This window comes from Eumetopias jubatus, unplaced genomic scaffold (genome assembly GCF_037043125.1).
Source record: "Eumetopias jubatus isolate StellerSeaLion01/CBP00866 unplaced genomic scaffold, mEumJub1_p1.0 scaffold_11, whole genome shotgun sequence".
Lineage (NCBI taxonomy): Eukaryota > Metazoa > Chordata > Mammalia > Carnivora > Otariidae > Eumetopias > Eumetopias jubatus.
The window spans coordinates 100,657,180-100,683,224 of NW_028274817.1; the positions used below are offsets into that span (position 1 = coordinate 100,657,180).

Consider the following 26,045-nt stretch of genomic DNA (forward strand, 5'->3'; position numbering starts at 1 on the left):
CAGTCTTCCCTTCATATTAATTTCAACTTGGGATTTCTCTGGTCACCTCAGTCACCACCACCAAATCATCTACCAGGGTTCCAAGATACTGGAGCTCTGGTCTGTTCTCTTCTCCGCTCCAGTTTTGTGTCTTTTGGGCGGATGTCAGTTTTACCTATTTTACTGTCGTCCGAGTAGGGTTTTTGGGAATAAGGACAGAGAAACGAGGCTGTTTGATCTGCCTTGTTTCACTGGAACTCCCAAGACCTCCCTTCTTACCGTGATGTGCGGAGCCCCGCAGCAGACCTCTTCCTACCTGCCTGCCAGGCCTCGTGGAAGCCATTCTTCCTCCTTGCTGCCTGAGATTTCGGCAATACCGACCTTCTTAGGATTCTTCATGGTCCCTGCTCTTGTCTACTTGGGAGCCTCCTTTACACGTGCTGGCCTTTTATACTGTTTTGTTCTCCCCCTCTTTACCTGGTTAACCCCCATCACCCTCCAGATCTTTGCTAAAACCTTATGTTCTCAGCCAAGCCTGCCTGGCCTGTGGTTCCCTCCTTGTGTTGGGATGTATTGAAAAAAAAAAAAGGAAAGGAGAGATGGAATGATCAGGGGCAGATGGAGGTCTTCTAAGAAAGCTATAAACCAGTTCGGCTTAAACAGTCTTTTTTAATCATTAGTATCAGGTTGTATGTATTTTTTGGTGGGCAGAGTTTTGAGAATTGGCGCCCCACTCCTTTCTGCTCGGAAGCTGAAGTAAAAAGAACGTGGGACAGCAGTGTCACCAGGAGTCAGCTCTCTGCTATCTGGGGGACATGTCAGGCCCCCCCAAATGGCATTTATTTATTTATTTATTTATTTATTTATTTATCCATCCATTCATTTTTTACGTAACGTCTACACCCAGTGTGGGGCTCAAACTCACAATCCCAAGATCAAGAGCCTCATGCTCTACTGACAGCCAGGCACCCCCCAAAATGGTATTTAAGATACACAGTTCTTAAAACTTTCTGTGGGCCACTTGTTACAGAAGCTGCTTTCTCAACAAATCTTTTACCAGAGCAGGGAACTGCTGGGAGCAAGACTAATTTGAGTATCGACTCTTTTCGGCGGAACAGTGTTGCCAAGAAGTAGTGAGTCGGCTGAGGAAGGCCAAGCCAGAGAAGAGCGCCAGAAAGGCCTTGAGCAACCCACAGGCAGGATTCTGTGCTATTTTTCATTTCACAGTGGAACTTCTCAATTTTGTATTTTTTATTTTTGGTTTATAACCTGTTTCCCTCTTTTGCAGTTTGAAGGTTCCCACACTGGCACTACAGTGGAATACTTTGTTGCTTCTCTGCTTCAGTTTTTAGAAAAATTCTAGAGAGTAATACCATTTCACTTCTGGAAGCATAACTCGGTAGTAATTATAAATTCATAGACTCGGTTTTCTGCAGTTGTTGCAAGTATGAGTGTGTAATTCCTACTTATCTCTCTGTTGATTTATTTTATCCCCATTTGAGTAAAGCTCTGTGTTGATGATGAGGTTTGAATGAGTTTAGATTTTAAAAGGCTTCAAATATATTTTAAAAAATTACAGGTTCAGTAAAATGTAGTAGTGCACCTCTTCTTTCTCGGCTGATTTTTCAAAGATATGTTCCAGAAATCCTACCTGTTGCTGAAGAGTTCCCAGTAATTCTACATTGTACTCTAAAACTTCTGAAGCCTGGACATCTTGGCTTAGTTTGCTTTCAAGAAAGGCTTGGTTTAAATTACTCAGTTTATCTCAGGCCTCATTAAGACCCATGGTTCTTGTCTGTTCTAGTGAGTTTGAGCTGGCAAGAATACTTGCCATGTGGAGAGTCCATTAGAACACTCTAGGAAGAGTGAGGCTGGGGAATGAATGCGAGACATAATCTCATATGTAAAAATGTGCCACCTTTCAATAGTGGACGGGCGGGGAGAGGGGGGCAGCCTTGTTTTGGCTTCTCTGGAAAACGATTAAAATAGACATGCAATTGTAGTTTAATTCATACTGTATGCCAAACATTCGAGTTGGAACTGCACCAAAAATGGTCGTACTTCCTCTAAATTGTATTTTTCACTCATGATCACCTGACTGATTTGGATTACATTTCTTCTGGGAAACAGACTTGATAGGAAGAAACAAAGACCACAGTGCTAATTTATCTGTTGGAATAATCTTTGGCTATCCAGCTCTTTCCACTCATTAATTTTATGAGGTCATTATCATTCTTTCTACCTAATAGATAAACATACTAAAACTTTGGGCCTTTCTAAAAAGTCTTCACAAGTCATTGGAAAGCTGGACTGAAATACTTGTTTTAAATTCTAGACCTCAATTCAGTCAGATAGCAACGTTTTTGAAGTGTGATCAAATGGCAGAACACAGCCGTAAAACTGAAATGAAACATACAAAAAAAAGGGGGGGGGGATGAAAGGGCCTAATGTTTTATTTCTCTATTTTCCAAGTTTTCCCTTGACTTTATTTTTTTTTATTTTTTTTTTAAAGATTTTATTTATTTATTCATGAGAGACAGAGGAGAGAGAGAGAGAGAGGCAGAGGGAGAAGCAGGCTCCCAAGGAGCAGGGAGCCCGATGCGGGACTCGATCCCAGGACCCTGGGATCATGACCTGAGCTGAAGGCAGACGCTTAACCATCTGAGCCACCCAGGCGCCCTTCCCTTGACTTTAAATGCTGAGGTGTTTTTCTCTATTTTTGCAAGAGCATGTCCTACATGTCTAGATTTGTGACCTGAACTTGAGCTGTCATTCCTCTTTTCTGGAATTTGATACCTTCGACCAATACCTTCCACAGAATGGAAGTAAAAATTTTCAAACAGAAATAGTTACCAAAATCAAGAGAAATTCACAGTCTAACCAAAGGGGCAAACCGCCCCCCCCATTACTTGTTTTGTGCTTCAGAATAAAAGCCAAATGGGCCATCACTTTAGTAGCTGATGATTCAAGTTGAGAAGGTAGATGGTTTGATATGTGCCCTCCTCGTTCCTTAAGTTTCTAGATTTCTCTATTTTTAGGCTAGAACCAGCCCTGGTTAAAATAATTCAAGTCATGTAGAGGAATGTTCACTTCAGCATTTTTATCCTTCTGAAGTGTGCTTTCTACCAGCTGCCATGGAAACATTGTGTAACTCGTTTCTTGGATAGTCTGACTCCTCTCGAGTTCCGGTTGTTGAGCGCTGGTGAGCTCATTACAACTTGGATCCAAGTCCTGGAAAGGCAGCTCCCAGGGAAAGTGGAGGCCAGCATCCCACGAGGGACAGGGGGCTTTCGCTTTTGGGGCGTGCATACTTGAGCTACCAGGTCAGCTCTCACCTCAGCCCAGGACAATGTCACTTTGTCCACAGCTGTGCCACGTCTCGAGGTTTCTGTGTGCATCCTCCATGCTTTCACGAGGCAGAGACTTAACTCTTCCAGCTGTAAGCCAGAGGGAGTGGTGCTACAGATTCCTAGCAACACATGCAGACTCCAACAACACAGATGGTTATCTCTCCCGAGTAAGGCTTCCAGGCCACCAGAACTCTGTTGTAATTCAGTGATGGTTACTGGATAAAAATGTGGATGGCTTCTGCTGCGTTCTGATGAAAAGTAGGTATTTTCCTAGCTTCTTTCTTCTCTGATTTCCAAGTCACTGAGAACAGTGGTGAGGTTGGACCAGAGGGCATAGAAACCCGGCAGCAGAAGGCAGTGTGTTGGGGGCATGCTGAATGGGTGTCGGAGAGAATGAACTCGGGGCAGAATGCTGTAGTTAGGAGGACTTGGAAGGGAACAAAGTTTCAACTGCTTTAGGGAAGCTGAGAGCCCTGCTAGAGCAGGAATGTACCAGATGCTTGTCTCAGAGAGTATTCCGTAGTGAACCACACCCTGAAAGAATCAGATCATCCTTGCCTCTCCCACTTGGATCTGTAGCTTCTGGTGGAATTTGCCAATTCTTGAAATAAACTGAAATACAGATGAAGCTTCTGACCTCATTTAGATCATTTGTTCTGAATTCGGAATAGAACCAGGAAAATTGGGAAGGGGGTAGAATTGGGGTCGTAAGAGAAGGATCTTAGTTTTAGGAAGGAAGGAAGATAGTAGGAAACGAGACCGGTGGAAAGGGGGATTAGAAAGAGAAAAAGAAGAGAAAGTTTTTGCTAGTATCTTCTGCTAAGTTGTGTGACTGACACCCAATTCATACCCCACACTTGAGTTGAAGTCAATAAATGAAAGGAAATTTGGAGTTGGAGGCCTATTCCTTGGAAGCTGCTACAGCATGGTGGTAAGGAAAGAGTGCTCTGTACTTGACAAGAGGGATGTCTCTATGTTTCTCTGTTGCTTATTTTATAAAGAGGCAAAGGGGCTTATTTCTGAGCTTGCGAAGGAACTCTGCACTACCAAGTATAGGGCAAGTCTGACCAGACTGGCGAATGGTGTGGCACCAGTTTGGAGGGGAGGGCAGGAATTCATGTCTTGTGGATTAGTGCCACAAGACATGAGTTGGCTGAGACCACCCAAGAAGGTAAGCAGTGATGACTAGGGAAAAGAGACAAGGGAAGAACCACTACTCTCAAGGAAGAAGAGACATTGAAGGACAATCAGAGGGATGGAGGTAAATCAAGTTCTACCAAGCAGAGAACAAACTCTAGGGAAAAGTTAATTCACTTGGAGAAGGAATCTGTTCCTATTGCCTTTGAGGACACTTTTAGACACCTTTAATATATTGAGTACTTTTTTATTGGTATTCATCATAAACAAGAGACCCACAAATATATCCCAGAGGTGAATTTTTGGTCTAATTGATCATGATTGCCATTAAATAATCTGTTAAAGGCCCACAAAATGGAACTTAGAAATACAGAAAAGCAAAAGACAACACAGGTCTTTGTGCAGAGTTCATACTTGAACTTCAACAACACGGAACAAGTAACTTTGTTAAAATGTACAATTAAAGAATTGATTGTACTTGAGGGTCCGTATGGATCATCCGGGATCTTGTTAAAATGTTGATTCCGGGGACACCTGGATGGCTCAATTGGTTAAGCCTTCAGCTCGGGTCATGATCCCAGGGTCCTGGGATCGAGTCCTGCATCGGGCTCCCTGCTCAGCGGGGAGCCTGCTTCTCCCTCTGCCTGCTCCGCATGCCACTCCGCCTGCTTGTGTGTGCTCTCTCTCCCCCTCTCTCTTTCTCTCTGACAAATAAAATCTAAAAAAAAAAAAAATTGTTTAAAAAAATGTTGATTCTGATTCATCGATCTGGGTGGGGCCTAAGACTGCTTTTCTAACGAGCTCCAAAGGGATACTGGTGCTGTTGGTCCTCGAAGCACACTTTGGCTAACCAGAACCCACGGAGGTACTCTTTGGGACGCCTTGGTAGCTGCGCGAAGTTAGACGTAGTTTAACTTATCCACACCTCCTACCAGTTTATAATGAAAGCAAGTCTCAGAACTAGCTATTTCACAAAAGAACATTTATTAGCCACAGGGCACAGAATAGTCTTAAGGCGAATGCAAAAGGCAGAGTGAAGTCACAGCCCTGCTTTTGTGAGTGCTTGGCGGAGGAGCCTCACAATGCACACTAGCCCGGGCCCCTCTAACACAGTGGTTCTCGGAGTGTGGTCCCTGGACCAGCAGCATCAGAATCACCTGGAAACTTGTTAAGAGATGCACATTCTCAGACCCTCTCCAGATCTACGGAATAAGAAAATCTGGGAGCGGGTTCTGGGAATCTGTTTTTTAGCTCACAGCCCCACCCCGGTAATTCTGATGTATTCTCAAGTTTGAGAATCGCTGCTCTAACAGCAGGATTCTGTGGAGCATCTCACTGAATTCAGGCAACCAACAGTTCAGTGAACTACAGGTGGACATTTTGGAATCCAGCCCAGGGCACCATTTCTGTAGGTGGAGAGCCTGATCAATTCTTCTCATATCCTCATAATCAAAGGGCAGGGACTGTGTCTAAACCCGTTCAACAGTCCTCCTCTTTGGCAAACCACTAATATCACCAATGCAAACCTGTCTAACATTAATTAGGATAATTTATTAATCCCTTGGTGGAATCGGAGCTAAATATAGCTGAAGTACTTAGGATGGCCACCTCTGGGGTGAGGCTTTTTTGATGAATTACTAGCCAACCACCCCTAGAGCGTGCGTGCCTGATTAGGACAGCTGACCACCTCTGCAGTGTAACTTAAGCTAACACACACACACACACACACGTCATATTATACTGTCCACGTGAGGGTTTACTTTAAACTCTTAAAGTGTGCTTTATGAAGGCGTCATCTACACACAATAAAATGCATCCCTTTTAAGTGTATAGGTAGAGTTTTGACAAATGTATACACTCAAAAACCTCCACACCAATCAAGATATGTAACATTTCAATCACCTAAAAACCTTGTGTTTTTTTGAAGTCCGTTACCCACCCCGACCCCCCACTCCAGGCTGCCAACGTAGTGGTCTTCCGTCAGCGTAGGTGAGATTTGCCTGTTCTAGCTTTTCACATAAGTGGTGTCCACCAGTATTTCCTCTTCTCATCTCGCTGCTTTTACTCAGCACCATCAGTTCTGCGGGACGGTTGATGTTGTTGAATTATCAGTATTTAGTTCCTTTTCACTGCAGATGAGTGTCCCACGGTAGGACTCTGCCACAGTCTGTATTCCTTCTCCTGATGACTTGTTGCCAGGTTTTCGCTGTTAGGGATAAAGCTACTACTTTGGACATCCCCATACACATCTTTCTGTGCACATGTCTGTATTTCTTTGGGGTAAATCTCCAGGAGTGGAATATTTGGGTCCCAAGAGAGATGTATGTTTAATTCCGTAGGAAGCTGCTGAACTGGTTTTCCAAAGTGGAAATACTGGTTTACGTTCCCACCGGCAGTGTGTGAAGAGTTCCAGTCGCTCCACATCCTCGCCAGCATTTAGTACTGTCCAGTTTTTTGGGTTTCTTTATTGTCAGGCTGGATATTTTCAAATACATGACAGACATTGTTTTTCTGTCCCCTAATTTCAATTGAGGTGTTTGCGTTAGGTCTCGGCAAAGGCCCTACAGCTAATGATGTTGACCCAGGCAACTTGGATATGCATGACCTCATTTCTCTTTCCTGAGCCCCGGTCAGAATTGGTTTTGTGGCTGCCATGTGATTGTGGCAGTTGGACGTTTGCCGGTGTGTTTTGTTCTCTCTCTCTCATTCGTCTGCTCATTTATTCATTCCGTCTGTCAGTTGTTCAATAGCTGTAGTAGACTTGCTTTTTCAGAGAGCAGTTGTCTATTAAGTCCCTGGGAAGAAGTAGGAGACAGAGTACTTGTCCTCAAGGAGCTTTTTGGAACTGGGTTCCTGAAACCCAGCTCCACAGACATGCCAGCAAAGACAGAAAGCCCAGTGTATTTAAAGGCTTGCACACACTTGAGTAAGGGCATCATGGAAATAAAGCTCTGGGCTGGGTCAGGCGAGTGGGGGGCTTGATAGACAGGTGGCTTAGAAACCGCAGTAGCAGAGATTGTTGAGACGTTCATCTGTGCTGAATAGTAGAATGGTGGCACCTTAGACTATAAACTAAATGTTTATTTTAGTCCTGATTACATTTTAAAATACATCTCGCGCGCAGACGCACACATACGTTGGATAAGAAATTCTCAAAATGTTAACGGTGCCTCTCTTTTGGTCATGGGATTATGGGTGATTTGTCTACTGGATTTTATATTTTTATTTGATTTCAGAGTTTGCCACAGTGAGCATGTGTAACTTTTACAATCAGAAAAAAATATTAAATGGGTGGTGGGTGTTAAGGAGGGCTCGTGTTGTGAAGAGCACCGGGTGTCGTATGTAAGTGATAAAGCACTAAATTCTGTACCTGAAACTAATATTGCACTGTTTGCTAACTAACTGGAATTTGAAGAAAAACTTGGGAAAAAACACAAATATCATCAGCGAAATAAATCCAAGACTAATTCCTTAAAGCCTAGAGCTCTTCCACTGTGATTTTAAATTACACAAACATGCTTTTCATGCACCTGAGATCTTTGTCTTAAACTTTTATCTTTTTTAGAAGGCCTCTTGTATTTTCATTGATGAAATGTTCTTTTCAATAAGAAAGTCATCTCTACTTAAAAAAAACAAACCCCAGGCCCCCCAAAAGTATGATATTGCCGCTTGATTGTTTGCTAAGTTCTAACAGCTATTTTAAAAATAACCTTCCTTGTTCTCTTGAATCTTGTGTAGCAAAGATCCTCTCCAGTAGAACCGAGGTTATCGTCTAGAAGAAAAAAAAAAAAATGCCTGTCTGTCTCTTCCCTTTCAGGAACAAGGAACATGGATGCCCAGTGTAGTCGTTCATAGAATTTAGCTTACGTGATCATCAGACAGCAAAGAGACTTTTTGTTTGCTTGTTTTTGCTTTTTCCCCAAATTGGCAGAATTTTCACCTCCCAAAATGTGGGGCATATGTACAAGAGATTTTCCTAAGTTACTATTGTTGTTGTTTCCAAAACAGTGGGAGTTTTTGTGCTTTCTGATGAAGTAACAAATGATCTTTGTTTTGTCCCTTTTTTCCTCAGCTGACCTGAATAATGTCAGGTTCTCAGCTTATAGGACTGCCATGAAACTCCGAAGACTGCAGAAGGCCCTTTGCTGTGAGTATTAACTGGTGCCTGAAACACGTGATGGTTCCTCTTGGCTTTAAAAAAAAAAAAAAAAGTGGGTCCAGGGGTATTTCCACTTGGAGAGGGGAGAAATAGCTCTAGCAAGTCCAGCTGTAACATAGAATTCCCTTTTTAAAAATCTCTTTGGCCTCGTGTGCCCTAAACTGTTTTGTTAGACTGTTTAGAATCTTTCCTGTCACCATTCCTCAGCTACTGATGTTGAATTGATAAGATATTGATAATTTATATTTTCCAACTAAGGGCACTGGCATCCAGAGATACCTTTATGAAACTTGAAATCTTTCCCCCTCTCCTACTTTTATTTCTTCTTCTAAAATGTATTTAATGGTAGAAGACTACATCTGCCTTAGCCAAACCACATTGCGCAGGTGTGAGTAGGTTATTAGCTTGAATGCCAGGGTTCGGATGGATGCCGTGATGGAGGACAGATGACAGGTTAGTTTCTCTGCTTTTGCTCATTATCATACAGCAGTGGGGAAATCCGGAAGTGTCCTGTAGTTCCATGTCTTCATCTCATGGTTTATGTCTAGCCATCCATTGTCATCACAGTTAATTTAGAACATGTTGTTTGAAGGCCTGTGTGCATTGATGATAGAGCCATGAAACAGACAGGCATTGCTCCAGTCCCTACCCTGATGGCACTTGTAGTCTAATGAGGGAGATTGAGGGTGTCCATAAAGTCTGGAGACGTAGGTGAATGTATATAAGATCATTGCCAATGTGCACAGTCTGTTAAGAAAGAGAAGTCAAGTGATACCGTGTCTTTGCCACACTTGATGGGCACCTGGAGGAAAAGTGAAGAGATGGTTTCAAAGGCCTATATTTAGCCGTGTGACAATGGAAGAACGGGGTACTATGAGAACAGCTAGTTGTGGGGGTGAGGTTCAGAGAGGCTTTGCTGGAAGAGGTGGTACCTAAGCTCTGTGCATCCCGAAGGGTTAGTAGAGCTCACTCTAGGAGGATTGTTCTAGTCAGAAGGAAGAGCGCGTGCTGATGCCTTCAGGAACTGAAAGTGCTCGAGCACAGCTGGAGCCCGGAGTCCCAAGGAGGGGCCGCAGTGCAACATTTGGCTGGAGAGAGAAGTGGGAGGCGGATCGTAAAAGGTTTTTCAGATTTATGTCAAGAATTGAGAGGTCAGTGGGGAGCCACGCAAGGGGATGACACAATGGGATTTTCCTTGAGAAAGGCCATCGTGGCCGTGCAATAGAGTGTGGATTGAGGGCGGGGGTTGTGCAGCCGACGAGGGAGACTGGTGGAGCAGTTCTGGGCACCAGGGGAAAGGAGAGAATTGGAGACAACTGAGGCACACGTAAGAGGTGACAATGACAGGCCTTAGTGATGAACTTGATGGGGTGGGTGAGGGGAACTCAAGAGAAGCTACAAGGTGCTCACTTGGGGGAACGGTGCACTTGCCTGGGAGAGGTGGATGTGAAGCTGTGATGCTTAGGAGAAATAGACAATATTTAGGACTCTTCAGCATGTAGAGGCTCAGGGAGAGCGTGCAGAGGAAGAAGAGAGTAGGTAGGCTGTACAGAGGGAATTGCCAGGAAGTGGCCAGAGGGGGAGAAGGAAGATACCAAGAACTCTAGTGCCATGTACTGCATGGGCGGAAAGAAGTGGCTGGCCACCAGGGGCAGGTGGGCGGGGAGGTCAGCATGGAGTTGGTGTAGGTGCCCATTGGATTTAGCAACAAGGAGGTCCTTAGTAACTTCAGTGAGATTCTCAGAAGCACGGTGGAGATGGTGAGGTGGACTTAAAAGTAAATCGGAAGCTGATGTAAAGATCATACCACCTGGTCGGTATGGCCAGTTCTTGGAGAAATTTACTTTGGAAAGTGGGGGGGGGGCGGGAAAGGGGGATGGCAGTTGGCTGCCATGGACAGAAGCGTTAATGAAGTATACATACTTATAAGTTGAGAGACACTTGAGTCCATTTAAATGAAGACGAGAAGACGAGAGAACAAGATAATAAAAAATGGGACTTCTCAGAGCATAGGGGAGGTAATCTAGGAGCCAAGAGAAGGCAGGGGCACCTCTCTTCCACTGTAATGGGGGGAGGGGGCGAGGCCTGGATCTGTGCAGGTCCTGGTAGCTAAGGAGATCTAGGGGCCAGAGGGTGCAGGAAGCCATGTGGAGGTTTGTTTTCTGCATGGAGATAGAGTTACTCTGCCGCAGTTGGGAGTGGAGGGTGATAGGGTTGTGAGTGGGTTCACCTTTCTGGAGAAGAAGAGAGAAGAGGGCTGATGTGAGCAGGAGCCCAGTCCGCTCGGGGTTCTGTAGCAGTACCAAGCTGTGCGGGTGTGGGATTGCTCCGGGCTCACTCAGTACTCAGGAGCCGGATGGGTCCATTGCAGGTGGGCACACGACAGCTGGGCAAGAGAGAGGGGGATTTGGGCAAAAGAGTGGTTAAGTGGTTGAAGTGCTGTCTGTCAAGGCCACGTTGTCACGTGGAAGATGGTAGTCAGGAAGTAGAGGGATCAAGGGGCTGACTGTTGAGGGAGGCATAGGAAGAGGTGGTGTGGAAGTAACTGGAAGACTGGCAAGTTGTGGTCAGAGAGTAGCATAGCTAAACATTGTTTCACGAGTGGAACAGGTCCAGGTGACTGCGTCTTGGCTAGGACCACTTGAGTGGGTGGTGAAGATGTGAACTTGCATGGAGATGAAACAGGAAGTTAGGGGAGTGAGTCAAGAGTGATGCCCCAGTCATCCCTGCCCATGTTGAAAACATCCAGAATCGGGGCCAGAACCAGGCAAGAGAGAACTGTGAACCTGGGTTGCCAAGCCTTCAGAAATGAAGGTGCCTGACCAGAGGTCTGCAGAGGCTAACAGGCAGTCAAGGACGGTTGCTGGCTTGTGGCTTTTTACCCAGAGAGGGAGAAGAAATGTTCCAGAAGTGAAATTACTTGGGAGGAGAGAGTTAGCTCTTCCTCTTTATCTGGGCCTCTCCAGTCCTCAGCCCAAAGCCCAGCACATGGTAGGTAGGGTTTCATATGTTTCTGTGGAATGGATGCATGAGCAAAAGTAAATTGAAGCTTCCATTTCTTTACAGCTTATAGTCTGAAGCTGTCATTTTTTCAGCTGTATAGCTGCCAAGTTTAAGTGGTTTTTAAAGGTCTCCCCAGACCTGGGATTTCCTCAGGGACCTGTTAATGTACCGTAGCTGGAAAGAGGCCCATTGGGGAGGGGCGGAGTCGGAGAGCTGGACAGAGAAAGTCTTCTGCCTCTTTTTCTTCTCTTGGCCCTGCCCCATCCCAGAGATAATGCTTTCCATCGATAAAGGGATAATTATGAACCTGCTACTGTAAAGCATTATTAGAATAGGGTATCATCCTGTGAGATCCTAAAAGTTCAAAAGAGATAATCAGCTGTTTCAGGTTATACTTTGAAAAAGCCCAGAAATAGACAAAATGGAAAACCTTCTGGTGACTGTCCTTTTCTGTAATGTTGCTTTGTCCCTTGGATTTAGGCATTACCCACTGTTCCTGTTAAAAAATAATTCTGTTCACAAGTATGTCTCATTTTATCATTTCAGTTTATGTTAAAATTTCCAACAAATGTTGGGAAAATGGGGGAATTTGATATTACAAAAAAGTTTGGCCGTTTGAGTTTATATCCTTGGAGTAGAGTTAAGCTCTGAGGGTAGGATGTAGAATTTCCACTTTGAAGCAGATTTGAAATTCTCAGCCTTCGCTTCCTGAGCATGACTTTTCTCCCATTTGAAAAAGATTTAGGTATAGCCAAATTAGGGTGTGTATTCACCTAAATTACATACTGGATTCTCAAGAATGGCAGGAGAGTTCAACATGTCATATGATTACAGAATGAAGAGTTCGCCAGGCCCTTTATTCTTGAAAACATGTGTGGTCACATTACTTAACTAACCATTCAGTAGATGATTTACGAATTTCCTCTTAATTTGATGTTTGCTTAGGTTTATCTTCTGGCCTTTCTGTCATTTCGGTGCCTGCAAAGCCATGATCAAGAGCTATTGTCTGTGGTACAGGCAAATAAAACTTGGCCTGGCTAGCTCTTCCAACTGAAGGTCGCTTCTACCAACCTTGGCTTTAATGAAAACTAATGATGTTACCTCAGTGATGTCCTCCTGCCAGGGAAGAGTTTGAATTGCTGATGTTTTAGGAAATAGGCAGCGTTCCTGCCATTACGCTTTTGGTCATCTTTTTGCACTTTGCTATCAAAGCTTCGATATTGCAGAAACCCGAATGACACAATTTTATCCACTATCGAGAATTTGCTATTTAAGTTGTGAGCTTCACCATTGGTCTGTAATGTCCCCAGTTTGTAATCGGTTTAATGTTGCATGACTCCATACTGCCTTTCAATGCACTGTGAGTGAAAATGAAACTCGGCAGAAAAGCAGAGACAAAGAGAAAATCTTGGTAAGAGGGATTTGTAAGCTGCTTCCTACGGCTGATACCCCGCCCCCGAGAGTTAGGAGGAATATAATCTAAGCTTTTTCTTTGTCAGTCTCTGGTTCTGATGACATCCTAAAGGTGTGTGGCTTCTACAATTAAAAATTTAGCCAACTTCTAAGAGCAGATATAAAAATGCACTTAACAAAGCATATGTATTTAGTTTATTAGCACATGGTGGGTTGGAGAGAGCCCAAACCATAGGGCTAAAGGTACTGCAGTTGATAAAGGTGACAGATACTTTGCAAACAAGAAATAGTGATCAGTTTGCTTCTGTTCACCAAATGAATCGCATAGTAGAGAGATTTTGTACGGCCTGAGTTACCTGAATAAAGTCACGGCTGCCCGACTCACCCTCACTACAAAGCAGGTGAAAGACTTGCTCCCTTCTTGGTGAAACCACCTCACCTTTTGAGAGGGCACCGAGGGTGGCCTTTGAGAGGGTTCCGTGGCTAACGAAGACTTCCAGGATCCACGACAGCACAACTTACATGTCTTCGGTCTAGTGCAGGGAAAGGCCCCAGTGAGGCCCCAGCCTGAAAGCCAGGATGTGTCTCCACAGCCACAGGCTGCCTCGTGGCAAGGCGGCCCGAGAGGCCAGGGTCATTATCTCGTCCGTCCCCCACAAAAGTCCATTTTTCTCATATAGGTGAGAGGTTCTTTTTCACATAGGTGAGAGGCCAGGTCTTATTTGCAACAATCTTGAGGACCAGAGCCAAGAGAATCTTCTTAGCTTACGTGGTCTCACGGATACCGGTGCCCCAAGAGAGGGCTCCTATAATAGAACCTCTCTTGCTCCCAGGGGAAGTACTGTAGTCCTATTTCAAATGTGTCCAGTACCCATGAGGTGCACACTAGGGGAGGAATGGTTGGGCCTGAGTGGTGGTACGGAAGCTCTTAAGGAGCACCTTGTAGCTTCCCTTTCCAGTCACCGTTCTAGGGGGCTTGCCATCCATCCTTAACCTTCCTTCCAGAGTTGGGTGCCCTCCAAGTGCCGTTTTTGCACCAGGAGGGCTTTCCCATCAATGCATCTTTTCCCACTCAGAACCAATTCCATCTGGCCGGGGATTCCTTGCCCAGCTCCTTACTCACCTTTTATTCTCTTCTCTTTTGCTCGGCCCCATGCTCTGTGGTCCACCAGACACGTTGCCATTGTGTACTCACATCTTTACTATAACTGGGAAATGTGAGATGCAAAAACGTCCAGTCACCCAGGCTAACATCATATGAGTTGTCATCGGTCCTAAATAGTTGTTAGTGTGCTTATGCCACAGAAATTTCTCTAATTGTCTGCATCACATTTCTGGCTTTTCAGTCACAGGGATGTGGGCCCACCAATTTAGGCTTATATTCCTCAGTGGTCAGGGTGTTCCAATTGTCCCTCCACCCATTTGTGGCTTCCCTCACATACCACAGGTCAAATAGCTATTTTTTTTTTACACGTAATATTTGTGACAAATGAGATGTATAGCATTTGAACCTTCTACCAAATACCCAACACCTTTCTTAAACCTTCAACACCATAGTGGCAACACAGTATTCTTTCAGATTATCATAAATCAGTGTTCTCCAGATTCGACTGGGTAAATATTCCCACAGGATACTTTTCAGCACAAGTCCTTAATAACAGATGTGTCCTGTGAAACAAGAAGCAAAAGACATAGCTACTTTAGTTTTGCTCCGCAGACTCCTGGTTATAATCAGAACTCAGATCTCTTCATCCAGTGTGTTCCATAGATTGGCCAGATGCCCTCTTCGCGTCTGGACTCCCTCCCCGACCCTGCTTCTTGACTCTTAAAAGAGACAGTTGACTCATAGCTAAGGGAGCATATTTTTTAAATTTTTTATTGTTATGTTAATCACCATACATTACATCATTAGTTTTTGATGTAGTGTTCCATGATTCATTGTTTGTGCATAACACCCAGTGCTCCATGCAGAACGTGCCCTCTTTAATACCCATCACCAGGCTACCCCATCCTCCCACCCCCCTATATTTTAAGCCTCTTTCTAGGCACCAGTGAGGTTGGGTTTTTCCCTTTTGTAATACCCAAGGCATGGCTTTGTTCCCTTCAGTAACAACCTGACCTTTCTTCCTCATCATTAATTTTAGTCCAAACCTTCCACCCACACACGAAGTATGTCCCTTGGGTTCAGCCACTTGGCTTGTGCATATTGAGCTGGTGGCAAGATGAGGCCTAGTGGGGCCTCCCCTTCAATCTCCTCCCAATGGTAAAGGGTCAGATTGGGTTAGTACAGAAAAGCGGGGTTACCTTGTTTCTATGCAACAAACATTTGTGGACAATCGGCTCCAGCTAGTTGAGGGGTGGGGAAGGAGTAATCCATTGCATCAGTCCCTGTAGAATTCTTACACTTACATTCCAACTAATAGCCATAATATCCTGTTTCAGAATATTACCAGCCTTTGAGACACTCAACTGTAGCCTCAGTCCAGGGACTGCTAGGTATGGCATTGAAAAAGAAAATGTGGTGAAGTCAGAAACACTTGTAAGTCCCCCACTTGAATTATCTTTTTAATTGTAAGTGGTCTCGCAGGTGTAGCGCATTTATCAAAGTGAGAGTTACCCAGGTTCCTTTGGTTAGATCTCCACCTGCAGGCCAGAGAGAGTGAAACTCATCTGAAGGAGATCTGAACTTCTTAAGAGCTTTGCTAATGCATCCAAGGAACAGAATTTTTAGACGACCTGTTCTCTGCAATCGGCTTGCAGTTCCTTTCTAATCGATTCTGTTAGCTCCTCTGGTTCAGGTTCTATCGTTTCTAGGTTCCACTGGAAAGTTCTGTCATCGATAACCACTGTCAAAGCCTGTGCTACTAAAAATCAAGGGTAGCTTGGCAACCAACATCAACGGCTCATTTTCACCCTTTCTATCAGAATCCTCTTTTTTTCTTTTTCAGTAATACTGTAGCCATATTTTTAAGCTAAGGATCAGCTGGGGGGGTGTCCTAAACAATCTCACGCCTGACATTAATTGCAGTGGGAGTAGCAGTCGGGGCTCAGTTGCTAAAGAAGACTCACGGAACCCAAATGACGGTGTTTAAAAATTTACAGTTCATTATAGGAAAAGGCTATATTATGCCATCAGCATTAAAAGCAGGATCAAAACCACAGGCTGCCTCACAGCCTAGGGTCCAGAGAGGCCCGGTGCAAGCCCAGCGTGCCCGCCCTCTGGAAGGGCGGTACCAGGATGCACTTTCTCTCTTGGATCAAGAACCACCGATGTGAGTACAAACCACTTTGGAAACTAGGGAGCATGTAGTAGAGTCTCATACAGGGTTTCTTTCTTTTCTTTTCTTTTTTTCTTTTTTTTTTTTTTTAGATTTTATTTATTTGACAGACACAGCGAGAGAGGGAACACAAGCAGGGGGAGTGGGAGAGGGAGAAGCAGGCCTCCCGTGGAGCAGGGAGCCCGATGTAGGGCTCCATCCCAGGACCCTGGGATCACGACCTGAGCCAAAGGCAGACGCTTAACAACTGAGCCACCCAGGCGCCCGTCATACAAGGTTTCTTAAAGCCTTCTGGTAACCTGGGCATATTCTTCCCACATAGCCGGTCCCATACCCTGTGACCTTCATGGGTCTCCCCCAAACCAGGTAAAAACGGTCAGTGTTACTTCTACCAATAAACAGTAATGATAAGCCGTAACCCATGGCTACAGATCAACACAGTAAGGCACTTCTTTTCATTGCTTTGATCAAGGCTCTGCATTGTGTAGCCTTTTAGCAAAAAAAAAAAAAAAAAAAGGCCAACTCCAGAGCCTTTGAAATTAACCCTCACAGCACAGATAACCACATCAGAGTGCCCCAACTTTCTTGCTGGGCAAAGATGTGCTGGGAAAGTCCTTCAGCCTGAAGTGTCAGCTGCCTGGAGAATGGCATGACGTCACCGGCAGCCTCCTCTTCCCACAGGTGCCCCCTGCCTGGGCAGCGGGTCGAGTCGGCGGGCACACAGCGCTTGTCCCCCAGCGCCCTCCCCTGTCTCTGCACAGATGAGGTTACGGGATTGTTGGTATATTAGCACAGAGTCTCTGCATTGACCCATGGGATGAGCTTGGGGGCGATGTGGGCACCGTGGGGCTTATGCTGACTTTCCAATGCTTCTCTTTTGTCCCACTGTTCTCCCTGGTAGAGAACTTGAGATGGTTTTCTTTTTCTGTCAAGTCTATAAGGGCACCTTCTGTAACCTCCCTTTGGCTCTTCACTATGGACCTCCACGTGTCCTGCTATAATTCCCAGAGGGAGGCTCCTTCTCTCTGGTCTCTGCTTTCTCAACTACAGACCCATTCTAAAGGTGCTTTCTAGTCCTCAGAGCCCAAGAGGCAGTAAAAGACCAAAAAAAAAAAATCGGCTTCAGCTCCTCACTTGTGGCATTTGTAGAAAGGAGTAGAGTTAGCATTGGAATCTAGAATGTTGAAAGGGCAATTACTCAGCAGCCAGAGCCTCAGGAGCCATTAATGGGATCCTGTGCTCATTCTCTGCCCCCCCCCCCCACATACACACCACTTCATTTTCTGCTTTTTCTGCTTTTCCTGAAGGACACAGAGGGTCCTGGAGAGCAAGTCTTTTTGTCCTGTCCCCACCCTCAGCCCCACAGCCCTCACACGGAGGGACACCAATGAATGGCCCCTATTCTTCGATTATGTCAAAACCTGTAGCATCCTCTACTGTGCAAATAATTTTTGAAAGAGTGGGTATATTAGCACATGTTTGGTTTTTATATGGCTTTGAAATATAAAGTAAGAAGGTAAAGATACTCACCTCCCAATGGAAATTCCTAGTTTGAGGTTAAAAAAAAAAAAGTTACACAGAATTGTCTGCTGGTTGCTTTTTGAGGCTTCTAGAAACAGCGAATCGTTATGTTTAATGTTTCATCAAAAAATCTCACTGAATTCTTTCAGATGGTCATTTTGAACACTTAAGTGCATGTCTCTGTGGCAATTAAATTGTCCCTATCGATTTTCTCACCTCTTTTCAAGTGCGTAGTATTGGCTATGGATATCAACTAGAAGTCTTTGAAAAAATTGTTCCACGAAAGGGGAATTCTGTTTGGTACGTTTGTGTTCTCTGGTCTTCTGTGAGGGCCCATTCTCCTTTTTAACCGCATCTGGTTTCAGCAGAGCTCACTGCACAGTATTTCTCCCCTCACTGTGTCATCTCTGCTCCTGTTCTTCCAGAGCAGTTGCCTTGCTCCCCTCTGGAGCTATTTAGACTCCAAATTTTCTATTCTGTGTGTTACCCACTCACCTGTAAAGAGATGAGAGTAGACTCGGTAAAAAGAAATTTGTGCCATGTTGCTACTTGGTTTGCTTCCATCACACGAGTAAATGAGACTCAGTACAAACCCGAGTCTACAAATTCTCCCTTGTTAGTTCTTGTATCCTTGGATGGAAGGCAAAATATTTATAATGATTAAGACAGAGTAACAAGAAAATAATAGAAAAACTTCAAACCACCCATAGCTTCCTTCAGTCTACAGAGAATCTCGCTGAAAATATTGACATTTGGAAGAAAGCCGTTCCTCTCTTGCACTCACGGAGATGGTGAGCTGCTTTTTTAAATGTTCTCACCACCTGAACATTTGCCCCTTAAGCAAGTGCAGCACACAGAAGAGGAGGGGCTGAGAAAGTTGGGAGTCCACTGTCTGTCTGTGTCCCCTGCCTTTTTGCATTATTATTTTTTTCATTCTTCATTCTTTTTCCTACCTGCCTCCCTCTCAAATCAAGCTATGTCCTTTCCTGCCACTTTAAATAAAGTCTCGGCTTCCACGTAAAGAGGTCGTCTCTCTGTCTTGAGAGTATTTTAACACAAAAGGAGTGGGGCCTTTGCTTTGATAGGGTGAGTGCTAGTCCAGGGCATTTTCGGAAAAACTGCGTGGAAGCCACAGAGCTTTACTGACTGGGATGAAAGACAAAAACCCCTCCTTGTTTCCACCACCAGGTCTCCTTCTGGCTTCCAGGGAAACTTAAAAGGTTACTATTTTTCTAGAACTCACTACAAGTAACTAGTAAAATACATTGAAGTCTTAAATTTGCATCTGTTTAGCTTCGGGCAAGCTGTTTACCAACTGGGATGGCCCAGGTTTATCTGCAGCTACATTTAGGATTGTACTGTCTCCTCCCACTAGATGTGCAGGAGATTTACTTAATTATCATTGATTCTTTGTCTCCAAGGACTGAGAATTCAGACCAGAGCTTAAGTGTATAAGGTGTTAGAAAAGCACCCTTGCTGCATTTCCGATTTGGCTAATAAATTGGCTTTGGAGAAAAGCATCTTCCCGTGACTTTTGGGAGTAAAAGCTTGTGATTGAGGTCTCACTTTTGTTAAATTTTTGTCTTGTAGCATATGAGTAAATAACACTTCAGAGCAAGGGAATCTACCCCCCCCCCAATCTTAGAAAGTTCTTAGAGGACTTGAAAAGTACGTTGTAAAATACAACTTGAAGGTGAGAGAAATAAGTGAGCCTCAGGTCTAAAAAATGAGTAGATTATGCAGTTACTTCAGTGTCTCTTTCGAAAATTTTAATCAAGTTGATGATTTTTTCACCTAATATTAAGGTAGCAGAGAGATTGTGAGGTGACTGAAATTTCAAGGCGAAAAACGCTTAATGATTACAAATGCATAGCTGGAAATAGAATTTACACAACCCTAACCATACAGATTAATCAAACTGACCTTCTCTAATACTAATCTGAAAAGGTATTGTCAGGAACTCTTTCAAAATTTCTAGTAAAACAGATTTTTTCTTACTCAGAATGGGGAAATGACTCTATTCCCATAGAACATTCTGGGTTCCCTGAACTCTCTCTCGAATACCCCTGTGCTTCAGGAATGGAAACTTTCCCCGCCCACATTTTTCACCCACTGCCATCGACATTTCACAGTAACCTCAGATCCTGAATACTCCAGCCATGAAACTTAGAGCTGGAGGGTGGAGACAAAGCACTTTAAAGGAGGGTAGGGTTTACCTCTACAGTCTTCCACTCTACCAGCTGAGCTATCAAAGGGCACATGGATAAAGCAGATGTGGTATATATATACAATGGAATAGTACTAGTCATCAAAAAGAATGAAATCTTGCCATTTGCAATGACATGGATGAAATTAGAGGGTATTATGCTAAGTGAAATAAGTCAGTCAGAGAAAGACAAAGACCATATGATTTCATTCATGTGGAATTTAAGAGACAAAACAGATCAACATAGGGCAAGGGAAGGGAAAATAAAGTAGAATAAAAACAGAGAGGGAGGCAAACCATAAGAGACTCTTAACTCTAGGAAACAAACAGGGTTGCAGGAGGGGCAGTGGGTCGCTGGTTGGGGTAACTGGGTGATGGGCATTAAGGAGGGCACTTGATGGAATGAGCACTGGGTGTTCTTTGCAACAGATGAATCACTAAATTCTACCCCCTGAAACCAGTAGTACACTATATGTTAACTAAATGGCATTTAAAAAAAATTTTTTTTTTTTTTTTTTAAGACAGTAGGGTTTGGGTTTGGTGTTCACTAAAGAGTTACAAGACAACCCAACCAGGATTTTCCAAGGAAAGGGAAAAAGAGTGAAAGGAGAATTTTCCCCTCGGAATCACTTGTGATTTTATGTGGCTTTTGCAGTGGATCTCTTGAGCCTGTCGGCGGCCTGCGATGCCTTGGACCAGCACAACCTCAAGCAAAATGACCAGCCCATGGACATTCTGCAGGTCATTAATTGTCTGACCACTATTTATGATCGCCTGGAGCAAGAACACAACAATCTGGTCAACGTCCCTCTCTGCGTGGATATGTGTCTCAATTGGCTCCTGAATGTATATGACACGTATGTATGGCAAGCTCTTTACGGACTCCGCCATGGGAAGCTTAGTTTCCAGAATGGTGCCGGTGTAATTAGAATCACAACAGGGGCCCCAGTCTAGAAATACTGTCCTCAGGATGAAAGGTTCATGAAGCCCTGTGAGCCAATGCTGTCCCTGTGATAAATCATTTTTGCATTCACTGAAGCTGAAAAATATTTGGATGAACTAGGAGGTAAGAACTAGAATGTAGATTGCTCTCAGAAAACAAACAAAACCCTAGATACTCATTTTTCATACTCATGTTTCGAATAGTAGAATGAGTCAGTGTGTAGCCTTTTCTTGCCTGTGTAATTTGAATTCCTCCATCCACTTCGGGGGCGGCTCCCACTCAGTGGCAGAAATGGGTGTGCTCTTGGGGATGCTGGTACACCTGTCATCAGATCTGAAGAGCATTCGCTGATACTCAGGAGCTTTTTGCGGAAGATCGTGAGTTGATAAGCCAAACAAAACGAGAACAAGCCCTCAATGGAGCCACCTCGGCTTCTCAAACTGAGGAAGTTTTATAGCGTTTTACAGAGTTTCTGTTCAACACCTCCCTTCATCACTCTCTTGGAGAGTACTGGTTTATTTCTTTTGGATTGCACACAGGAGGTATCCCCAGTTCTTGTTTTTGTCTTGAGCTCACTGAAGGCAGTTGAGGAAGGTAGCAGACAGAATTGGTTTGAATTTTGACTGAATTCTTCTTAGACCTCAAAATGATTGCATGCCTCATTTCACATGCCAACGAGAACACATCCCCCTTTGGAAATCTGGGAAGGTTTTCTGAGAAGAGTTGCATTTCTGCTGTTTTGCCTTTGTTGTAGATTTTATCACTTGAGACACAGATAGCTTGCCACTTCTGTGATTAAAATGTATACTTTTTTTCCTTGTTATTTTGATAAGGTAGTCCTTTTTGAATTCCAGGACCACCTGGCTGTTTAATTCTGATAATTATTTACCAAGCCCTTGAACATATTGGATTTTAATTGTGGATTACCCTTAACATTTGCTCTGATAGGGTTTGTACTCAGGTGTTCCTTCACATATGTTTTGGCACTGTGCTCGTTGCAGATGACGTCTGAGTATATAGAACTTCCCTTCTACCTACCTCACAATTACTTGGGGACAATTTTAACTCCTTGAAGACCTGAGTTATACTTAATGAAGTTTACTTGTTAAACTTTGATTTGCCTTTTTTAAAGAGGTGAAAAGATAAGGAAACTTTCCAATGACCATAATTTGGTTAATGGATTAGGATCCTGTTTGACTAAGGGATTTAGTAGATTGTACCAGTTAAAAGTTGAGCACACTGTTCACCCAAAGTAAACCCAGTTGGGACGTATTGTTTGCAGTTTTGAAGTGCTAGATGGGAAAATTATTCTATAATCTCTCTCTCTTTAAGCACCACATGGTTCACTTTCTTTCTCTAACAGAATAAAAGCTGCAAATTATTGAAAATCGTTTTCTACAAAATGGAACATTTTTCATTTTCGTGTTCCATTTTTTTCCCCACAGATAAAATGAACCATTTATAAGTTTGTCATGAGGAATGCTTTATTTCAGCTTTATATGAAAAGTGAAAGTGTAAACATATTTAAAACACTGATATAGCAATAGGTTGTTTTTAAATTGGTCTTTAAGATCATATATTTGAATGTTCTTTTTAATAGAAGATATCGTATTTTTCTTTAGATAAATGTGTGTATTTTATAGTATGTGTCATGTCGCCTCAAGTGAGTGAGTGTCTTCTCAATCAAGGGCAGTCTGATGACAATCTGGGAGTGCTGGGTTTTCTTGGGGAGCTTCAATAAGCACAGTAGGCAGTTTGTTGAGTAACCAAAATAACTTGGTGCACAGTAGTAATCCTTCCACTTACCAACTTAAATACCGAGGTGGCTCTCCATTGAATAGAAGGATATTTCTTACTCTTCATGTAGAGCTACTGTTACAATTCAAGTAAAGGCTTTTTTTTTTTTTAAAAAGGATTTTATTTATTTATTTGACAGAAACAGAGAGAGCACAGATAGGCAGAGTGACAGGCAGAGGGAGAGGGAGAAGCAGGCTCTCTGCAGACCAGGGAGCCCGACGCGGGGCTCGATCCCAGGACCCTGGGATCATGACCTGAGCCGAAGGCAGACACTTAACCGACTGAGCCACCCAGGCGCCCCTAAGTAAGGGCTTTTAAGAATCGAAAACTTGGTAAAAGTTCCTTGGTCAAAGTGGTCACATTTCCATTGCATTCTAGGCCATGAGCCAAAAAGATGAGGCAGATAACAAAGATAGTACATAACGAATAGACAAGTTCTTCACAAATCTTAATAAGACCATTGGTTTCATGCAACAGTGGTCAGTAGAGTTCCCGTATCCGAGGGTTTGTTTTTCTTTTTCTTTTTTTCCTTAAGAAGTGTTTACCATCTACTAAAGTGTCAGTAATTGTTTTCTGGTTTGATTATTCATAATAGGGGACGAACAGGGAGGATCCGGGTCCTGTCTTTTAAAACTGGCATCATTTCTCTGTGCAAAGCCCATTTGGAAGACAAGTACAGATGTAAGTCATGTGTATTAACTCTATTCTTTTATTAACGTTGGCTCATTACCCCAGTTTGAGATGGGGAATGCCTCGTGTTGCGGTGACAGTGGGTTCCTCTTGTAAGTTACAGAACTGCTTTTTTTAGAGTGTTCGAAAACTTGGTTTGTGCCATTGTCTGTCAAACATGAAATAGCAGGTATTTAAATAGAGAATGAGGATTAACTTCTCTAGTCCAAGTATTATTTTACATTACATTGACTGTGTCTGAATAAAACACATGTTCCTAGAGGATAAAGTCTGATTTCCTAACCCTTTTGTAGAAGTCAGAAAAATAAATGTGTAGGTTTAATCCGTGCCCTTGCTTAGTCTTTGGATTCTTATTTAAAGAGTACTATCTGGCATTCGTGTTCCAGAAACATTGTTTATTTTGTAATCATCTTACTGCAACTTGTACAGACATATCCACTTCTGTGACGTGACTAACATTTTATTACTTGAGACACAGATAGCTTGCCGTTTCTTACAGGGTAAATATCACCTTATAGAATTTCCTTTTGGTTAACTCTTGGGTTCTTCGACTTAAGCTCTGTGAATCCAAATGAAAAGCAAATGCTAGAGGAGCAATGGAAGCGAGCGTTCTTTCCTTTCCCATTGTGAAGGACTGTACTTGTTTTTCCCCTTTAAAGGCTCGTAAGAAGTCTTGATGGTAGGAATATTAAGCAAACCTCGCCTATCATGTCATTTCTCTTTTCCCCTAAGGTCTAGCCACACAGGGATGAGATGTGCTGAGCTTGAGGATGGGCAGGAGATAAAAGAGAATGAATTTCTCCAAAGCCCCTCTGTGTCCTACTGCTTATTTCCCCCCAGGAGTAAGCCACAAAATACACAGGCCCTTTTAGCTCTCACTTTTATGTCGTTTTCACTTGAGTGTGTGTTTTTTTTTTTTTTTTTTAATCCTCGGATCCAAAGAAAAAGAACTGAACGGCTTTCATTAACCATTTAAAAAGGTATTTTGGGTAAAGTAGAATATTTCTATGGGTTTTCCTTCTTTAAATAGTGGAATTACTTATAGGTTAGTTTGTAATCTAACCTTATCAATGGTATGGTACCAGTCCATCGTAATACCAAAGGGAGCTTTGAGACTGTGTTTCAAATGACTAAGAGGGAACTTGTTTTGAGGTTGGTGACACAAGAATATGAACTTCAAATTGGGATAGGTGAAGATAATTCATAATTTTGAAAAAAAATCTGTGCGTGTGCATCGGAGAGATGGTAAAAGGCTGTGCGAGCTGCCTCACTTTTGTCATTGACATCTTAGATACCCGGTTAAAATATTCAAATAGAGTTTAAAATGTGTTTATGAAAAGGAAAAGCTTCCTTGAATTTCCTTCTGTTGGCAGCTTTTCTTTGAATACAAGGTATGATTGAAATGATTTTATTTCTGAAAACAAGACATACATGGGAAGTGTTGGGTGTGTTCGTTCATTCTGTGACATTCCTCATACACGGCTGACCAAAGATGGCCCCTGCCCTCAGGGGGTTATCATTTTTCAGCCACAAAGACCAGCATGTATTAGATCAATGACGGTATAAAATGATAGGAACTAATTTACAAATATATACAGGATCCTGTGGGAATACATGCAAGAAACTCAATGATCTTAAGACTTCATAAAGAAGTTCCAATTTGGGTACATTTTTGAATCTCTCATGTCCAAAGGGGATGGTGCTTTGGACCAGTTACATGGCTCTTACTGCTAAAATATTTGTTTTATGAAAGTGGTTACATCCTATATATAAAACAGTTCCCAAAGGATTACGTTTTAGCTTAGGAAAATTTAGGTGTCAAGACTGTATGTAAACTCACATTTCTTGCAGGACTGTAGTTTATTTAAAAGCTGTCACGCTTTCTGTATACACGCGGTGATGATTAACTTGATCCATAAAAATAGTAAATGTGCAGATGAGCGTGAATTAGAAGGAACCCCTCTCTGTGGGAATATTGGCTGCTCTCAATAAGTGGTGCTTGGAATTGAGGTGGTTGGTAGGCTCTGCTAGCATCAACGTGGTGCTGCTTGATTATTGAAATGCTCTTCTTCCTTTTGTAGACCTTTTCAAGCAAGTGGCAAGTTCAACAGGATTTTGTGACCAGCGCAGGCTGGGCCTCCTCCTGCATGACTCCATCCAAATCCCAAGACAGTTGGGTGAAGTCGCATCCTTCGGGGGCAGTAACATTGAGCCGAGTGTCAGGAGCTGCTTCCAGTTTGTGAGTTACTCACCTTCTTAAGTAACTTGTTTCTTTTTTGCATTTTAGAAATTAAGGAAAAAATAAAAACACACAACTTGAGTTTCTCACATTAGCTCCCGTGTAGGCAGGTAGGTAGGGGATTCATACTTGAAACCTCTGGAGGCAGTGGCTTCGGGACTCTGGGTTTTGGGAGAGAGGCACCCAGGCGCCCCTGACTGTCACTTTTTGAAGCTGTCCTTCTGTAGCTTTGACCTTCCTCTATAATCTGAAGGCCCGATTGGTGACTCTGCATATAACAAGGTCAAAGGTTTATGCTCTGCTGGTGTCCATCCCTAGCCCAACGCACGG

General features: G+C 43.3%; 1 protein-coding gene across 5 annotated transcripts in view; it reads left to right on the top strand.

Moving 5' to 3' along the window:
- The window catches only part of DMD (dystrophin), a 1,674,912-nt gene that overhangs the window by 1,561,757 nt on the left and 87,110 nt on the right, over positions 1 to 26,045 (top strand). For all 5 annotated transcript variants that reach the window (XM_088028834.1, XM_088028835.1, XM_088028836.1 and 2 more), the window contains 4 exons: positions 8,539 to 8,613; positions 20,702 to 20,903; positions 23,382 to 23,467; positions 25,558 to 25,715. In XM_088028834.1, coding sequence (XP_087884960.1) covers positions 8,539 to 8,613; positions 20,702 to 20,903; positions 23,382 to 23,467; positions 25,558 to 25,715 — 521 coding nt within the window. The remainder of the gene's footprint in view (positions 1 to 8,538; positions 8,614 to 20,701; positions 20,904 to 23,381; positions 23,468 to 25,557; positions 25,716 to 26,045) is intronic.